The sequence below is a fragment of the Acromyrmex echinatior genome, chromosome 19 (genome assembly GCF_024713525.1).
Source record: "Acromyrmex echinatior isolate Ae372 chromosome 19, ASM2471352v2, whole genome shotgun sequence".
NCBI lineage: Eukaryota > Metazoa > Arthropoda > Insecta > Hymenoptera > Formicidae > Acromyrmex > Acromyrmex echinatior.
In genome coordinates this window covers 506,403-524,372 of record NC_141870.1, presented here as the reverse complement: position 1 = coordinate 524,372, position 17,970 = coordinate 506,403, and the positions used below count along the sequence as shown (strand labels likewise).

At 28.5% G+C, this 17,970-nt stretch overlaps 2 protein-coding genes across 7 annotated transcripts; one reads left to right on the top strand and one right to left on the bottom strand.

The window, feature by feature from the left end:
- The first annotated feature begins 143 nt into the window (after window positions 1–143).
- On the top strand, window positions 144–3,832 carry LOC105147294 (uncharacterized). Of its 2 annotated transcripts, XM_011058198.2 has the most exons (6): window positions 144–346; window positions 1,438–1,530; window positions 1,611–1,732; window positions 1,875–2,016; window positions 2,617–2,891; window positions 3,592–3,832. In XM_011058198.2, the coding sequence occupies exons 1-6, from the start codon at window positions 279–281 to the stop codon at window positions 3,708–3,710; spliced, it is 819 nt and encodes a 272-aa protein (XP_011056500.1). In that variant the 5' UTR covers window positions 144–278; the 3' UTR covers window positions 3,711–3,832. The 2 variants fall into 2 exon arrangements, with proteins under 2 accessions (XP_011056500.1, XP_087272077.1); XM_087415951.1 differs by lacking the exon at window positions 1,438–1,530.
- Window positions 3,833–4,409: 577 nt separating this feature from the next.
- Su(dx) (Suppressor of deltex) lies at window positions 4,410–16,666 on the bottom strand. Of its 5 annotated transcripts, none has more exons than XM_087415939.1 (13): window positions 16,090–16,666; window positions 15,428–15,556; window positions 14,483–14,911; window positions 12,633–13,986; window positions 12,325–12,556; window positions 11,648–11,955; window positions 11,216–11,458; window positions 10,900–11,059; window positions 10,535–10,809; window positions 9,417–9,642; window positions 9,236–9,332; window positions 8,195–8,397; window positions 4,410–7,801 (listed from the first exon to the last, which is right to left on the bottom strand). In XM_087415939.1, the coding sequence occupies exons 2-12, from the start codon at window positions 15,483–15,485 to the stop codon at window positions 8,225–8,227; spliced, it is 3,555 nt and encodes a 1,184-aa protein (XP_087272065.1). In that variant the 5' UTR covers window positions 15,486–15,556; window positions 16,090–16,666; the 3' UTR covers window positions 4,410–7,801; window positions 8,195–8,224. The 5 variants fall into 5 exon arrangements, with proteins under 5 accessions (XP_087272065.1, XP_011056498.1, XP_011056499.1 ...); XM_011058196.2 differs by having other exon boundaries at window positions 4,410–8,397; window positions 16,090–16,286; window positions 16,360–16,665; XM_011058197.2 differs by having other exon boundaries at window positions 4,410–8,397; window positions 15,960–16,666.
- Window positions 16,667–17,970: the final 1,304 nt, after the last annotated feature.

Here is a 17,970-nt window from a genome sequence, read left to right as displayed (position 1 = left end):
ACATATAAACATATATGCGAAACTAATAAATCATGAAATTAATACTACATTATCAGTTTCTTATGCCCACTGCACACTGGAATACTTACCGAGAAAATAAAATACTTTGTTCATAGATCCAATCAATGGTCCGTACTATAGTCTAGTTCACATCGTGCACTTGATATCCACGCGCATACTCGTGTGCCGTTTGTGAACACTAATAAATATTAAATGCAAGTCATGCTGTTTGTTGCGTTATTTTGACAATTATTTGTGCATTTCTAATTGCTTTAAGAATGTCATTTTTCGACTTTTTTCAAAAATTTTTTGGTGTGACACGTCGTAATGAGCCTAGTACAAACAGGTAAAAGATTTGAACTTGTGAACACATGAAAAATATTAATATGTATTTTATATATAAATTATAAAGTCCTTCTCCTTACATTTTGATAAAAATAGACTCTGATTTATTTTTGTGTAAAAACGAAGAGTTGAAAAACAAATATCGCCATTCGATACTCTAAAAACAATTAATTAAATGCTAAAGGTGATATATTGAAAGGTTAGAAAATTCATCATCAACGATTCTCGATTGCCAGATTTTCGGTTTTCGATCGAAGATTACAATTTTTTTAAACGAATCTTCGATTTTCTGGCTGACAGAAAATATTTGGTGATGCATTTTTTACATTTTTTAAAAGAAAATTGCGATGTAATAATCATTTTGAAAGTATCAATTGGTCTTCAGCAAGATAAATGAAATTTTTTTTTATGCCGGAGAAAATTGTTTCAATATTCACTGCCAGCGCTGAGAATCTATAGTATATATTTAAATATTTTCAGTACTAGTGGTTTTTATATATATTTCTACTTGTAAATATTTTCAGCAGGGTGTACTTTAATATGATAGCACAAGTCAACACAAGTGTCGTTGTTGTATCGTTGTGACTCTCTGAATGCTAAGAAAGATAGAATGAGATAGAATGAAAGTTTTCTTTTTCTTCTTAAAAATCTATGTGAATTTCCTAATTGAATATGTATAAGGGGTTACTCTATCATACAACGATATATGTATGAAATAACCCCCAAAATAACCTCCATGGGTACCATAAATCTCACTTATTGTCAATACCAGACCTTAAGCCTTTTTTATATCCCAATAGTTGATAAATAAATATAGTAAATCTAAAAATCTAAAAATAATTAATCGTAAATAGTTATTAAAAAAAAAGTTAAATAAGTTTTTAACTTATTTTTCTATTTGTAGCACTAAGTGAATTGTACCTAATGTAAAATAAAATTCTTTATATAGTTTTATACAGGTTTTAAATTTTCAACAACGCGATTCATGGTCTCTATAGAAAATTTGATTAGAAAAATATGTAGAGAATTCTAATAAAAATATTTAAGGATTGCATCATCAATTTTAGATTATAGTATCAATATACTTTTCAGATTTGGTGATTATGATTCACATCAAGAAAATTTTCGAAATCCAATTTGGCAGAGTGATGAAGATGATGATGACGATGATATAATTAACTTTCAGTAAAAAAAAGAAAACTTGTATATTCTTGTATATCAGAGATATTTCAATAAATTTGGATTTTAATTTTGATATTTTCTAGGCACCCGGAAAACAGTTTGCATTTCAGCATCTCTAGCAATCCACTCGAAATGATGTTTTACTTTGATTCCCAAATAGATAATATGTTGAAAAATTTTTTTAAATTTAACAACACTTTTTTTGGTACGTTTATTCGATAGAAAATTTGTCATTCTGCATGCTTCATTTGCAAATATAGCGTTAAAGAATGTTATTCTGATTATCAAAGATTGTTTCTATTTATAAGGATTTATTAAAATATTTTAAAGTAAAAGAATTCTTATAGATGATAAAGCTATTACATTACCATTTACTGGACCTGAGAAGAATGACAATTTACGGGACAGAATGCTGAAATCCGAGCCTGATACATTTGCCATCGCAGATGTACCAATAGAAAACAAAGTAGACACAGATTTAGATGGAAGGTAGTAATGATTTTATCCTTTTTTCAATTGTTTATTGCATCTTATATAAGTGCTTAATATAAGGGTGACTTATTTATGAGAATCGTAAATAAATTACAATATATAATTAATAAAATTAATTTTTGAGAAAATCGATTTTTCTTCAAAGTAACATAACCGCTGTTTTTGAAATGTTTTCTAAATGTGATTCATTTAGTTATTTTGAATATTAAAGCAGAATTTTCATTAAAAAATCAATATGATATAGTTCACAAGATATTTTATACTCTATTTTAATATATTCTGACATGAAATATAAAATATCAGAAACTATTCATTTTTTATCGTACTTTAATATTTTATATATATATATATATATAGAATAAAATTAAATTAATCAATTAATAAAAAAGAAACAATAGTAGCTTTTCAAAAAAATTTAATCAATAAAGTATCATATCTAAAAAAAACTGGAAGAATCCGCCGTAATTCAATGTGCGTAACTTAGAATTATATCGACTTTAATTAAAAATCAAAAAAACTTGTAAAAATCAAAATCGTTATTGAAGTTTAATCTTTTCGCAATAATTATCCGTATCATGTTTACAATTTATATTATAGATCGCCTGTAGAATTTTCAAAAATGTGGAATAAAGAAAATATGGAAATAACAAAACCTTCCATATCAACTTTCTCAATAGGAAAATCTGTTAGAAAGGAGATTATTCGTAGAGCTGATGGAACTATTGAGAAAAAGCATGTAATCAGAGATAGTGAAGGCAATGAGGAGACAATTATTTCAAAAGAAGCAGACAACAAAACATATGTTGTTACTATAAAAAAAGATAAAAATGGCATTGAAACAAGATCTGAGGATTTATTTAATATGGATGAAAGTATGTATGACAGATATATTAAATTTAATTAAAAAATAATTAAGAAATTATGAATGGAAACATGTATATAAGTTGTAGTTTCTAATATTATAGTTTACTCATTAAAAAATTATTTATACATTTATTTGAAAATTAATGTGACAAATAAGCAAATTAGCAAGTTTGATTGTGTAATTATAAAAACTACTTATAAAATGAAATTTCTATGTAAATTTCATTAATATTGTCTACTGAGCGATGAAAAGATTATCAGATTTTAAGTCGGTTAAAAAAAACTTTTACATTTTGAAACGATTTTTTTTTTCTCAAGAGGTTGTATATGTACATTTGAGATCTAATTTTTTGTATATATTCAAAAGTATGTAACATTGTAGTTATGTTCTAGTTGGGATGCTCACACGCATTCAAGCTTCATTCTTCCTTCTTTCCACATATAATGATCGATAAAAATAAAATGAAGCTTACAACGCGTGAACATCCAAATTGAAAGCAGTTTATATATTTTCATAACACTCAGGATATTCATAGTTGATTTTTATATTTAAGACTGTCTTAAGTATAGTCTTAAAATGTCATAAACCAATTTTAAGACGTTACTTAAAACAGTTTTAAAATAAGACTGAATATGAATACCGCCCTTAATAACCGTACTTATTTTCGCTATAATTTAAGTATTTAAATACGAAAATTTTAATTGCAGATGAATTGAAAGACTTTAATCAAAAGTGGGACTCTTCTGTAAAAGACAACATAAGTGGACACAACTCGACTTATCGTTTTCCATGGGAAAAGTTTTTCGGCCCCAATCCAAAATTATAGCAAGAAATAAAAAAATTATAGTCTTTGTTCCTAGTCTTTAATACATCTCCTGTATGTAATGTACGAATACTAATAAATTAAATGAAATAATAAATGAACTAATAAATTAATTGAATCAACAATAGAGATGCTTCTTTCATAATTTCTAATCACAAAGTTTTCTTTATTTGATAGAATATACTTTATACAATATTTATTATATACACAGATGTGTTTAATAAATTTATCATTTGACAAAAAATTTTTTTTAATTTATACAATATATACGAATCATTTCGCTTAGAAATATAATATTGTAAGAAAGAAATGATTTATTGTTAAGAATTTACCTGTTTTTGAATTACGTGAATCTTGAATGTTCTGATAATTGATTGTAATATCATATATCGCATTTACGTTCATTTTAAATTATATCGATTTTGACTCATACTAATGAATGTTTTTCAGATAATCTCTTCTGAAATACACGTAGAGTATAATATTAAATAATATAAAATAAAAATATATAAAAATATTGATGATATAATTCATTACAACAAATGTAATTACAAATCCGATCAAGAATGCTATGTAAACATAGTTAATATTTCCTCAAAATTTTAAATCCAGGGGACATTATATCTCTTTTTTAGATCACACTAAAACAATCAGAATATGAGAAAAATAATAAAAGATGTGTGCATACAATAAAGCGCTGAATCCAAATTACCTATAAATATATTTATATGAATTAATATTATACAAGAGAACTTAAAAAATAAACATGCTTTACAAATATTAATATATTGCTGTGATAGCAGTATATTCAACATTTTATAAGCAGGTATTTTTATTTTTTTATTACTTCGATACTTAAATAAATGTTTTACCCTGATTAATCTTAATAAATCCAAATATTTTGTAGATATTTAAATAATTCAATACGCATATATATGCATCTATTTATGCAGTAATACTCGTAAAAGATTGTGTTTATACTGCATAGATGTTATATACATAAAATATATATTACTTACAAACAAATACACAATTTTATAATTTCCAATATTACATTACTATAAATACAGCAAAAAATAATTATTAGGTAATTTCGTATATTTGTGAGACAATATGCAGGGTATCAATAAGTCTCTAAATAAATGACAATACAAATGTATGAGAAATATATCCGATAATAAAAATATCCAGAAATTCTTTCTACAATAAAATTGGCCGTTTATATATAGCAAATATTTATAATGTTATTTAGATAATGTATCTAAATTAATATAATTATTAATATTCGCTATTTCAGATATATATATAAAGAGATAATATAGTCACTTCTGTTCTAAACTCCTAAGATGGAACATAAAGTATTTTATTAGTCGCCTATGAAATATTATACAGAGTGTTCTGGTAAAGATGAGCATTATTTTACGAGACATACAAATTAGATAAAAATAATCCCGTAAGTTTTTATAAATTTTTTTCCTACTACACATTATTGAGACACACTTGTTTCTCAAATTAAGATTCGAAAAACATTTTTGTTAAATAATTTTTATACTACTTTTATACAACAAAATTTACGGAACAAAATTATATTTGCACACAATGCGATTAATCAATTGATGAATTAAACTCACGCGCTTTTCCCATTAAATAGAAAGAGGCAATAAGTACGTTGCATCTTCTAAAATGACAATATTCCTTTCATTCGCCTAAAAATATTTAATGAATTATGAATTAAAATGTAATAAAACATAATTGAAATTTATACATATTTGTGTGGTTCGAGCAGTAGTATCATTCTCATAAAAAGATAGAAGATATACGCTCTCATTTTATCAACTTAATCCCCTGTGTGATTATAGTCATAAGGCATATCCACAATATATCTAATAATTATAAAATTATGAACAGGGAGAATTCAAGTTATTCAAGAAAAATACTTTTCAAATCTTTGAAGACGAATATCTTGACAACGGTCATAGAATAAAAATTTATATAGAAATTTATGGGGTTATTTTCACTTATATTCTTGAAATGAGAATTACAGAAATGAGCAAATTTACTAGATGTTGACCAATGAAATGTATAAATATTCCAGTTTGCTCACTTTTTTAATTTTCATCTCATTTCAAGATACACGATCAACCCTTATCTGATTAACTATCATTCTTGTGACTTTAAAACGAGAATTTGTGACCCAGTATATTATTTTTTTCGGGACACTCTATAAATACAAAGTGTCCCATTTTAATTGCCCCAGGCAAATATTTCGAAAACTCATTTGGCGCGCAGATTAAAGGACTACATACGTTTAAATTCATATAGAATTATTAGACCATTAAAATGCATTTATTTCCTGTATTGATTGAAATTATAAATTTTTTACATAAAATGATTCCTCTAACTATTCTGCACATAAAAGAAAAGTTACCAAAACATTAATAAAATACATATTCTTTTATATTAAAGTGTGCCAGAATAAAGTATAAAATATCTCGTGAACTTCATTTTTTTTTATAACTGCCTTAATATTTTTAACATAGAGTTTTAAAACATTACATTACTTTGAAAAATTCTTAAATGTTTCTGTATGTTTTTGTCTTCCATACTTTTTCGGGATATTACCTAGGGCAATTAAAATATTGTGTACAAGTTGTTTCAAAATCCTTGAATGAAAATAGTACAAGAAAGTTTTTTAAAAATTAATAAAAGTATACGTCATTATTTTTTATTTTTGAGCAGTTTTCGTGGCTTAATAAAAAAATTAATAAACGAAAAAAAATAAATGAATAAATTAGAAAAGATTAGAAGTCATAAATCACGGCACATATGCAACTAGATTGCAATTAACTATTCGATTTCTACTATATTCTGTAGATTATCGTATTGGTATAAATTGTAATTAGAATAATTTTCTATAGAATCAGGTATTATTGGCAATATGACGCTAATGATCTAAAAATTTGCATTTGTTGTATTTATTTTTTGAACATTAAATTAGGATTATATATAATAATATTACACGTAATATTGCACAGACATATGTACAAGATGTTTTGTTTAGATGTAAATGGGTCGAATATCTCGGAAAATATGAAAGGTACGAAAAAATATTTCAGATGAAAGTTGTACAGGATGCAAATATTGATAAAAGTAATTTTTGAAAAATATCAGTCTTTTAAGATCATATGGAGGTTACCGCTAATATTTTAAATGGAATTGTATGATTTTTTCTATATAATATGATATTCCTTTTTTTTCCGCATATAAAAGTTTTAAGGTAAAACTATCGAAAAATTAATAATTTACGAGATATTTCATGTTAATATGTGCCAAAATAAAATTTGAAGTGGATTGTAAGATTCACGAAACGTTGGCATTCCAAGAATGGATCTGGACACGGAGGAAATCCGCGAAACGCATAATCTTTATATAGAAAGCACCTGTGGAAGTCTCAAGAATATTATCGTAAATTATCTTTTATAGCTTTCAATTCTATTAAAAAAATGGCCGTACATATGATCTTGAAAAACTGATTTTTTTTTTAAATAATTTTATTAATTTTTGTCGTTTCTTCAGACCGTACAATTTTAATTTGAAACATTATGTATCTTTCATATTTTCCGAAATATACAACACATTACGTTTGAAAAAAAAAACACTGTATGTGTATATATATATATATATATATATATATATATATATATATATATGCAATTTATTTATTTACTAAATAGTAAATAGTAAATAATGTTAAGTGTTAACACCAAGATTGACACCTAATTATATTTACATATGTGCAAAAATATGTAAATACATTATATTTACAATAATATTTAATTAAATTATATGTATATGCATGACTCATGAACAAACAACCATTTAATAAGTTTATAGATCTTGATTGAGCAGTTTTAAAAACTTGAAAAATTACTGTATACAATAAGAAATGGCATACACTTTTATTTAATTTTTCAAAATCTTTCCGCATTATCATTTTAAAGCAAACTGTAACCTCCCCTCCTCCGCTGTGTGTGTGTGTGTGTGTGTGTGTGTGTGTGTGTGTGTGTGTGTGTGTGTGTGTGTGTGTGTGTACGCTGCAAAAAAAATATTAAACTTTACATTTTTATATAATTTCTTTATATATATTTATATTATTTTTAATTTTATTATCAATTTCATGCTTATTAATGTTCTATTCAATATCTGTGGATAAGTTAAAAATATCGATAAAATATGAAATATATTGGAATAAATTATAATAGAGTAATACTTATATATTATTACATTATTTGCACATAATTTAAGACATTTCATATAAATTTTTGGAACAATATACACATCTTCAATTATTTGCAACTTTTACAATGTCAATTATAGCTATCCTAAACAGATTTCAAATGTAGCATAGAAACGTTTACCATCAGTTCGCGATACTACATTAAATTTTGCTTTTGTCACCCATTAATACACTAATGCAGTGTACCTACCATAGTAATCATTAATTAATATGTTTACAATTATTCTTGGCCAAAGCCTTCCGTTTCTTCGATTGCGTAATTCAGTTTTTCTACTAATTGATCGTAACTTTTGTAAGGTGGTAAATCTAATCTGTTAAAACAGGTATGTGATCTTGGTAGCCAAGTATCTTTGCCAAATTTCTCTATACAAAACCTTTGTGGCCCATTACTACCTGTAATACAATATAGCACAAAATTCATATTATTGTTAAACTTTCTTAATTTAATTATCAATTTATTATTTAAATCAGTAAATAATAATATTGATCAATTCATATTGAGTCAATCTTTTTATGAATTATATCTACATTTACAATAATATAATAGAATATATGACACGCACGCATGCACTCAGGATTGAGCAGTATCTAATTAAGAAAAGTTAAAGAAAAGTTAAAGAAAAGTTAAAGTTAAAAAAGAAAAGTTAAAGTTAAAAAGTTAAATAACTTTAACTTGACTTACAGTTACATTTTAGATTCTCAATTTTTAACTTAATGTAGTTATATTTTATTGGCGATTACTATTAACTTTTAATTTCACTTTTTTGAGTTAAATCTTGCTGTAAATAAATAAGTCGCGAAACATCGCGCGCCTACATACAAGTAACATTTACATTATGGGTCTCATCAATTCCCACTAATTTAGCATTTTTTATAGTGTTTGAGGAAACATTCAGGAAACTGATTCAAAAATTCTAATTCCTATAATTCTAATTCTAATTCCTATTCCTAATAAGTATATTTCTAAATAAAGTGTATATTTGTTATTTCAATTATATAAAGCTAAAATCCTGAAATCATGAAGCGAAACATTTAATTTTTGACTTTTCAATTATTCTTTTTATTAACTTAACTTTTAATTCAATTAATTTCATTATGGATTAACTTGTATCTTAACCAAGTTAAATTTTTACACACATAACTTTAATCTAATCTGGCTTAGTTAAAAAAAATTTAATCTACCAAACCCTGAACACTTATTATTTTTAGTAAAAGTAAGCTTGTCTCTTACCCATTAGTTCAGCAAATCCACCAACAGGTACACGACAAGTACCAGTTACAAACTGCAATAATCTAGCTCTTTTTTCGCTATCTGTTCTTGTTACAAACTAAAATACAAACAGTACATATTTGAACATTGTCTGTAACTAAAGTTTGATATAAAGTTTGATGTAATATTAAGAACATTGTACCTGCCAAAACCACAGAATCTGTTTGCTGTTACGAGTATAATGTCTATAAATAGTATTGCGTTGCCAGTCTTCAACATCTATTTCTTGCATACCGCAAAGCATGAGCTCCAACTCACGTTCATCGAAATATTTGAGCCATTCAAGTGGCACAACCGAATTGAAACCTTCTAAAAATGCTTTAGTTTGTTCCTCTATACCTCTTGTCATCCTCCATTCTGTCATCAACCTGTTGAATATTCATGAGTAAAAACGTATCTCTTGTAGCGAATTCTTTTATAGCGATCGAACACATTAATGCGCACAATGTATCCAACACACTAATGTGTCCAACCAAATTTGCTGTTACAAATACATACATAGATTATTATATTAATAAAAAAGTAACATTTCAAAATTAACAACTTTTCAGTAAAGTATTTTTTTAATTCTGAAATCTTTTAATTAAGATAGCAAATATGCAATTTCTATAGCTTTACTTTTTATGTTATACTTTCATAATGTATTTTTTAAAACTATCATCAGTTTTTAAAACTCAAACACTGCAATCCTAGTATAGTGTAATAAACTTTGTTCATTTTTTTTTCATAAGGTTTTGGACTACCTGCATCCCGTGATCAATTATGTAAGATATCCTAGTTTACTTGATCACATCAAATATCTCTTAAATAGTGCATTTTAGAGAAAAATGCTTTAGACAAAAGTTTTGTGATTTCGAGAGGGACATAAGATGATTGACAACATTTGACTTTTCAGGATCTAAACCTATTTTTAAATGTTATCATATATTGTTATTTACAAAATTTTATATGATTAATGACCGAACGCGAATAGCCTAAAATGGGCGAAGTTCTTTCAAAGTTTTGATAATTTTTTATATACGCAAAAAAATCTAAAAATATAATTTAATTTTATAATTAATTAATTTTGGTAATTTTTCTACCAAAATATATTAGTCTATAGAGTCAATCCCCTTTCATTTCAAATTTGTTTTCATCTCAAAAATGTTAATTTCTTATTTATGTCACTTTTCAATCAATGCAACAATATATGCACTTATATAACTCCTTTCTTATTATAATTTTCTATATTACAATCATCTTTGTTATAAAGAGATATACCTAATGTAGTCTTCCTTATTGTCTTCACCTACTCTAACTTTATCACCACCTTCCTTTAACTCGTGATGTATCACTTGACCAAGAATCTCAAAATCCACGCTATAATATAATTCTAGGCCACATTCGTCAATATTATTTTCTTTTATCCATACGAGGGATTTGTAGAATTCCGGATCAATAGATTCTATATCCTTCATTACTAATTTTTTATTCAACATGCGCTTATAAAACGGCATTGTAAATCCACTATATATAAATCGGCCGTGATAAAGAGCCTAAAAAAAATAGAAAAATAAAATGATTTTCATATATAATATAGTACGAAAAAAAGAAACATGAACCATTATTAAATACAAAAAACATACCATTGCAATAAATCTTCCTATAAACTTGAAATACTGTAAATGATCAGGATTAACGTACGATGCTGGATTTATTTGTAAACTGTAATTACTTTTATTGGCATACTCAAATAGGCAATACATCGGATTTAAAACTTCATGGCTTAATAAGAAAAACCACTCCCTGAAAATTAGAATTGTTTAATTTCTCCATGGCAATTGAGAATGAGCATTATATAAATAAGTTTTAATACTATAGCTTTTCATACAAAGTGGATGCGTAATTATTCGAAATGTTTATTTACTAATAAGTTTATTATTATATATCTGTATATCCTACCTAGATACACCTCCATAATCTAGTCCTTCCTCTCCTTTAAATATTATATATAATCGTCGTCTTAGTGCAAAGGCTTCTGCGTTCATTATTTGATGGTAAGAATCTTCAAATAATGTTTGCCGACTAACGCTAATCTTAATATGATTAGGCAGCGCATTAGTCTGGCACAAAAATCGGAATTGAGACAATTTCCATCGAAATGACCTTTCGTATGCCCTCGGAACGCGATATACACCTTTTGGGCTGTACAAGGCAAACAGAATATATAATTATAATTTTTTTTTTATTTTACACTGTAGGCATATTCTGGTATATATCGCCAATACTGAAAATCTATAGTGCATGTTACGTATACTAGATTTTCAATATTAGCAGAGTATATCGGAACATGACCTATTCTTGTTAAGCTTGAATAATGCATTTGACACTAACCCTTTGGGTGCACCTGGTCTTGGATCTTGAAATGTCGTCGTACGAGTGTTGTGATCCACAAAATAGCGAACTCCATCTTCCGTCAATCGTATTTCCCAGCCATCCGGCAACGGTGGCTCATCCATTCCGGTCTCTTGACCTTGAGTTCGAGGATCCTCCCATTGCGTAGTACGGTTTTTATGATTTACATAATAAACTCTTCCTTCTGGTTGTTTCCGTTTTTCCCAACCTGCCGGTAATGGTCCCAGAGCATCATCATCATCTACCATGGATGTTGATGGACCAACAGAAGCTTGACTACTATGAGCCTACAATAAAATAATATAATAATCTAATCAATACAAATGCTACAAAATCTAATTTAATGTTTACTGTTTATTAAAATAACTTAAATAAAAGTTTTAATTTGTTTATTTATTACTTTATAAACTATCATTTTTTATCTTGTTTGGACAACTATTGTGGCGAACACAATCGTTTACTTTGAAAATTTGTTTGTATACTTCATTTATAATATTATTTTTCTCATATTATTTGTTATATTATCAGATTTTGCTATTAATATATATTTACAAAGGATATATCAGCATAATCTATTAAAGATTACCTTGACTTTTAATTTATTGAGTCTTTAAATTATTTTGTTTTAATTTATTTAATCTAATTAGTCTAATTACCTGAGGATAAAGAAATCTTTGATTGCCTTGTTGTACGACATATTGCCTTTCACCTTGCCAATGTTGGAAATGTTGTAATCTTTCTGTATTTGGTCTTTGCCACGTGGTACTTCTTGTATTATGATCCACGTAATAAATTCTACCTCTTGGATCTCGACGAACTTCCCATCCATGAGGCAAAGGCTGTGGTCTCTCCCAAGATGTGCTTCGAGTATTGTGATCGACATAATATCTAACAGTATAACAGATATATGATAGAGATAATATTTAATAGCTTAGATAGAAAGATATAAGATAGAGATAATTACCTTCTTCCATATAAATCATATCTCATTTCCCAACCAGGCGGCAAAGGTTCTTCGGAATGATTGATATCTTCAGTAAGCACTATGGAAGATCCTGGTTGTGTCACAGATTGTCCAGGCACAGATGCAGCAATAGATTGACTTGAAGCTGTGGTTTGTGGAATTCGCGATACATTGGAACGAGAATCCGATACTGTAACAGGAGATATATGTTCCACAATAGGAATTGTTCGTCCATCAGAGAGAGGAATCACTGCTGATTGTTCTGATCGAAAAATTACAGCACGATTATCTGTCAGTGGAACATTTGCATTTTGCTGGCTACGTGAAACTCCACATAGATCTAGATGAGGTGCTGTACTTATTGACTGTTCTACCCGCGGAGTTCGCAACTCCTCTTGCGAGCGAACATTTGTGGATTGTTCCGACTGTTGTCTTGTCGCACGTAAATCTTCACGAACATTCGTGGATTGTTCGGATTGCCTTATTCCTCGTAAATCCTCGGTCACACGAATGTTTGCAGATTGTTCTGATTGTTGTCTCATTCCGCGTTGATCTTCATTTGTCATACTCGTTCGTCGATTTGCCGGTTGATCTGATTGTCTCTGACATAACAGATCATCTGGATCCAAGGAAATATTATTCACCAATTGTTCCAAACGTGCCATTACGCGGCCATCTGCGACAATCGATTGTTCTAATCGTAGGGCACTAGCACTACCACATGTATCCACATGCGATGATGCTTTTACATCTGTCTGAGAAGCACTGGAACTGTCCGTATTAGGAAGCATAGATTGATCTTGTCGCGGAATTACACGGACATCCGCGCAAATCTGTTGCCCGGATATCATCGAGGAAGATTGTTCTGATCGCGGCGGACCACGTGAATCCGACTTGATCAGTGCAGATTGATCTACATTGCTGTTATTGCTCCATGTACATGTTCGACCCTCTGATAAATTGGTTGAAGCCAACGGTAGCTCTTTAATGGCCGATCTACCTGCGAAAGTTCGTACATCTGTGGCATGCCGATTTCCTGGTGACACCATAGATTTATCTGTCATTGGAATCGCATGCCCGTTCACTAAAATACTTGTGGAAACGCTGCTACTATTAGCGCTACTACCGACATTGCTACTCGATGTACTATCTGTATTCGAGATTGTAGTAGACAGTCCAACGTTTTTGTTGCTGTTTGCTTGGCTGTTTACACCACTATAATTGGGACTAAGATGAATGTTTGCCAAACCACGATATATAGATGGTGCAAGATTCTCTGAGCTGTGTAATCTCATACGCGCACGGACTCCACCATTGAGAATGCTTCGGTTATTGATTGTATCATTAGTGGCACCTAAAATGATATAATTTGAATAAAAAAAAAAAGAAAGAAAATTATGATAACACATTATTCTTTCAATTTCTTTTAACATGTTCTATGCCAGGCTAATTTTAATCGAATTTGACCACCATGCCGCTTAAGTTGCACGTCGATATTTTTATTTGGATTTGTTTTTATTTATTAAATAAAATATATTTTATGATTGAAAAAAAAAATACAAAAGTTATTATTAAGAAAATAGTCTAATGTAACTAGAAGATTATAAAGAAAATAGTGTAATGTACTAATATATGCATCATACAGTATGATTATGTATATTAAAAATTACTTCATAATTATGTTTTTTTTTATATTCAAATTACAGCCAAAATATCAACCTTAAACGATAAGTCCAACATGGTCTCAGGTGATCCACGACATGGAACATGTTCAACAAACTTCCATTATAGATATTAAAATATTATTTTCAAAGTTTTTTGTTTATTAATCACTGTAATATTGTTCTTACCATCAGATTGTATTTGGCAAGATGGTTCAATAACATTTACTGGCATCTCATTAGTGGTATCAATTCTAAGTCCATCAAATACCGTTATCAATTCGCCAACTTTGCATAACTGAGAATCATGCTTGCTCTCACTCATTAAGTCAAATGTTAATTCTAAATTTTCTAGTTTTCCATTATAATGTGATAACACTTGGAACAGGTTTATTCGTTTTTCTCCTATTAATGTATCTTTGCGAAATGTACTATGGTCAAGTAACCGAAAGTGCAACTGAGAATATGGTGTAACAAGTATAGTAAATTCTTCGTTCCATTTCGGTTGATATGTAGACTTTGATACTTCTGTTTTGCGAGGACTTTTATCATCGACTGAAAATTCTATGTACGGATTAGGCTTTAAAAAGGTTGAACTTCTCAATATTGCTGCTTCAACTGAAATAATCGAATATCATTATTAATATAAATAAAACAATTGTACAACATTGATTGCACTATATCGATTTATAATTTAATAAAATAATTTTTAATTTTACAGAAATAAAATATTGAATATAAAATATATTATTTTAAAGATGTAAATCATGTATAATTATTTTACATTTATTTTATATTTCATTAAGTAAATATGTTCATATAACAAAACATTACGTAACAAAAGAAAATATTTAGTTAACAGTTAACAAACAAATAATTTCATAAAGATAAGAAATTTGATTGAAGATGATGCATAATATAAAAACAGGATTTTGAATAAAAAGCAACAATGATAATTATAATATAATAATGCTATAAATTTTTTTTCTTTCTACTTCTTTTTCACTGTGCAATTCTTCTAGATATAAACAAATTAAAAAAAACTTCTGGTACAATTAATCCTTTTGATAGAACATTTAATATAGGTTAAAGATATTAGTCTTTCTCATCTGAAATTTCATAGGTACAACTTACTTGTAATACTCAATTGGTGAAAACCAGGAGATGCTGTATCTTCCTCGCAATGAGACATTGTAAAAAATTTATTGCAATTCAAGGTGATTACTTTAAAGAATTCATAATATTCTCATTCTCTTGTGATATCTGCAATATGCGCACAATAGGTTCTAGAAGTACAGTTAACTATAAAGGTTAACTATATTTATAATATCAACTGATAAATAATTATATATCTGCACGTGATTTACTATATATATATATATATATATATATATATATATATATAGTAGCATAAAAAATTAATCATTGAAAAAATGTAATTGTGCTTTTGTTATTTTGAAGAACAATGTAATCAGTATAATTATATAATATATTCAATCTAATCTAGCCTTAACAAATTCGGCAAACTTAAGTACATAAAAACGAAGAATTTGAAAGTATGCAGAAATAGAATTTTTCGATCACTACGTCGCTATATACGCGACAACTTTACACTAAACTTTAGCTACGACCAATTTTTTTTTTCCAATTAAAATTATTTACGTACGAGATATGTATGTACAAGGGATTATCACCAAGACTTTACAATACAAGTCATCGAGCTGTCACTCCACAAGCTGCGAACTTCGCCTATATATAACATTGTACGTTAACTATCAATATTAGCAAATACGAACCTAAATTGGTGTCTCCGACCGCTCACAATATCTTGAGCGCTGATCCGCTGTTCATTACACACTGGATTGACGATCTTATCGCGACAAGGACAAATGGAAATATTCAAGATTTGCGTTATCAAACCTCGCTATCGGTCGGTCACCATCTTTTTATACGTCAAATGTAATATCTCTTTATGTATCATACGAGAGTGTAACTGCAATCATTGCAGATGATTATAATTGAAAATAGCTCAACGATCCGACGGATCTTCATGTGAAATTACATACGAGCTATATTTTCACTAGTGTGACATTACAGCACATACAGCATACACGCACTTGAATCACGCAAGTCAGTCATAGCACTAGTTTACATTGTACATACATATACTTGATACGGAAGATACTAACTAGTGACTTTCTATTGAGTTATCTCAATTTTGGTGATACGTATAAACATATACATAATATGTGTATTTAATTAATCATTTTCATGCATATTATACCAATTTAGTGCATCAGCTTTAAAAACATGCTGAAATTAAAATACTTTAATAGAAAGTTACTACTTGTTCCAAAATTGACTGCTTTGTACTGAAAATCTATAAAGCACGTAACATAAACTGTAGCTGGCTGTAGTAAATTTGAAACACAGCCTTTATATGCATATTAAGAAGTTTGTTCATGTTGAATAAAATCCCCAAGTATTTTTGCATTTAATGAGATAGATAAAATGAGATAGATATATATTTGGCCTTGAAAAGAGAGAAAGCGAAGATGCCGAGTGCAAAAAAGTGCAAGCAACGCGAATAGAATTAAATACTCGGTGTAAAAGGGGTCTTTGACATCCTTTGAGCGCCGATTGGTGAAAAACCGGTTATGAGAGTAAATTTTATTCTCATCGCCCATTTTTCACCAATCAGAGCTCGGTGTCGAAACGTCCATGTGATGTCTCCATGAGGATGCGGTAGATAATATGACCAATCAGGATGCTGTTCCATGATGTTTGGAATTTTGAGAAACAAAATCTTAGAGAAGTAAGCAGATTAGCATGTTATACAAACAATAGTGTATGTGTATGGAATATTTTATCATTTTTTGGAAATATTTCGAAAGAAATCGAAATATTTTTGGAGTGTTACTTTGGAATTTTAATATCATTTTACAAATTTTAAAAATATTTTGTAGCATTAATTCAGCTTTGCTTTATTATTATTTTTTTCCCTCCAAACATTCAAACTTTTATCTGAAATGTCTTTATTTGCCGCATTTCTTTTCGAAATATTCAATTGGACTATTTAAAATAAGGCTAAGATATCCTATAAAACTCGAGCAACAAATTTTTCATATATTCAATTACATACAAATCAGGAATTTGGAATATTTAATGTTTTCACCTGCACTAATTACTTTTTTATTGTATACTCATGAACTAAAAGGTTGTAATAGTTTCTTTTTAATAGGTTTCGGAATCCTTCCTTTTCTCCAATGTGATTGGATAATTTTCTTTATGTATGTTTATGCGGCTGTGCATCAAGATAATTATCCAATCATATTTGACGTCTTTATGAACGGTATTCATAGTCCGATCTTATTTCAAGATTGTCTTAAGATGCTAATATGACCCTCTGATTGGTTCGTGACTTCTTAAAACTATACTTAGGATGGTCTAGAATATAAGATCTCCCTAACCGCACAAAGTCGACTCTAAGTCGACTCTGAATCGACTATAGCTTCTAGCGTCTCAAAAATGGACGTCCGTAAGTCGACTTTAGACTTGGAGACATCTCTAAGTCATACAATGTCCCACTTTAAAGACGACTGTAAGCCGACTTTAAGTCAACCATTCTAGGCTGTGATCCGATTCATGCCTACAACGCTCATGAACAGCATTCATCC

Excerpts from the sequence above, each read along its gene's own strand:
- LOC105147294 (XM_011058198.2), top strand. The coding sequence starts at position 279 with ATGTCATTTTTCGACTTTTTTCAAAAATTTTTTGGTGTGACACGTCGT. Across the intron at positions 347-1,437 it reads AATGAGCCTAGTACAAACAG|ATTTGGTGATTATGATTCAC; the intron begins GTAAAAGATTTG and ends TATACTTTTCAG. Across the intron at positions 1,531-1,610 it reads GATGATATAATTAACTTTCA|GCACCCGGAAAACAGTTTGC; the intron begins GTAAAAAAAAGA and ends GATATTTTCTAG.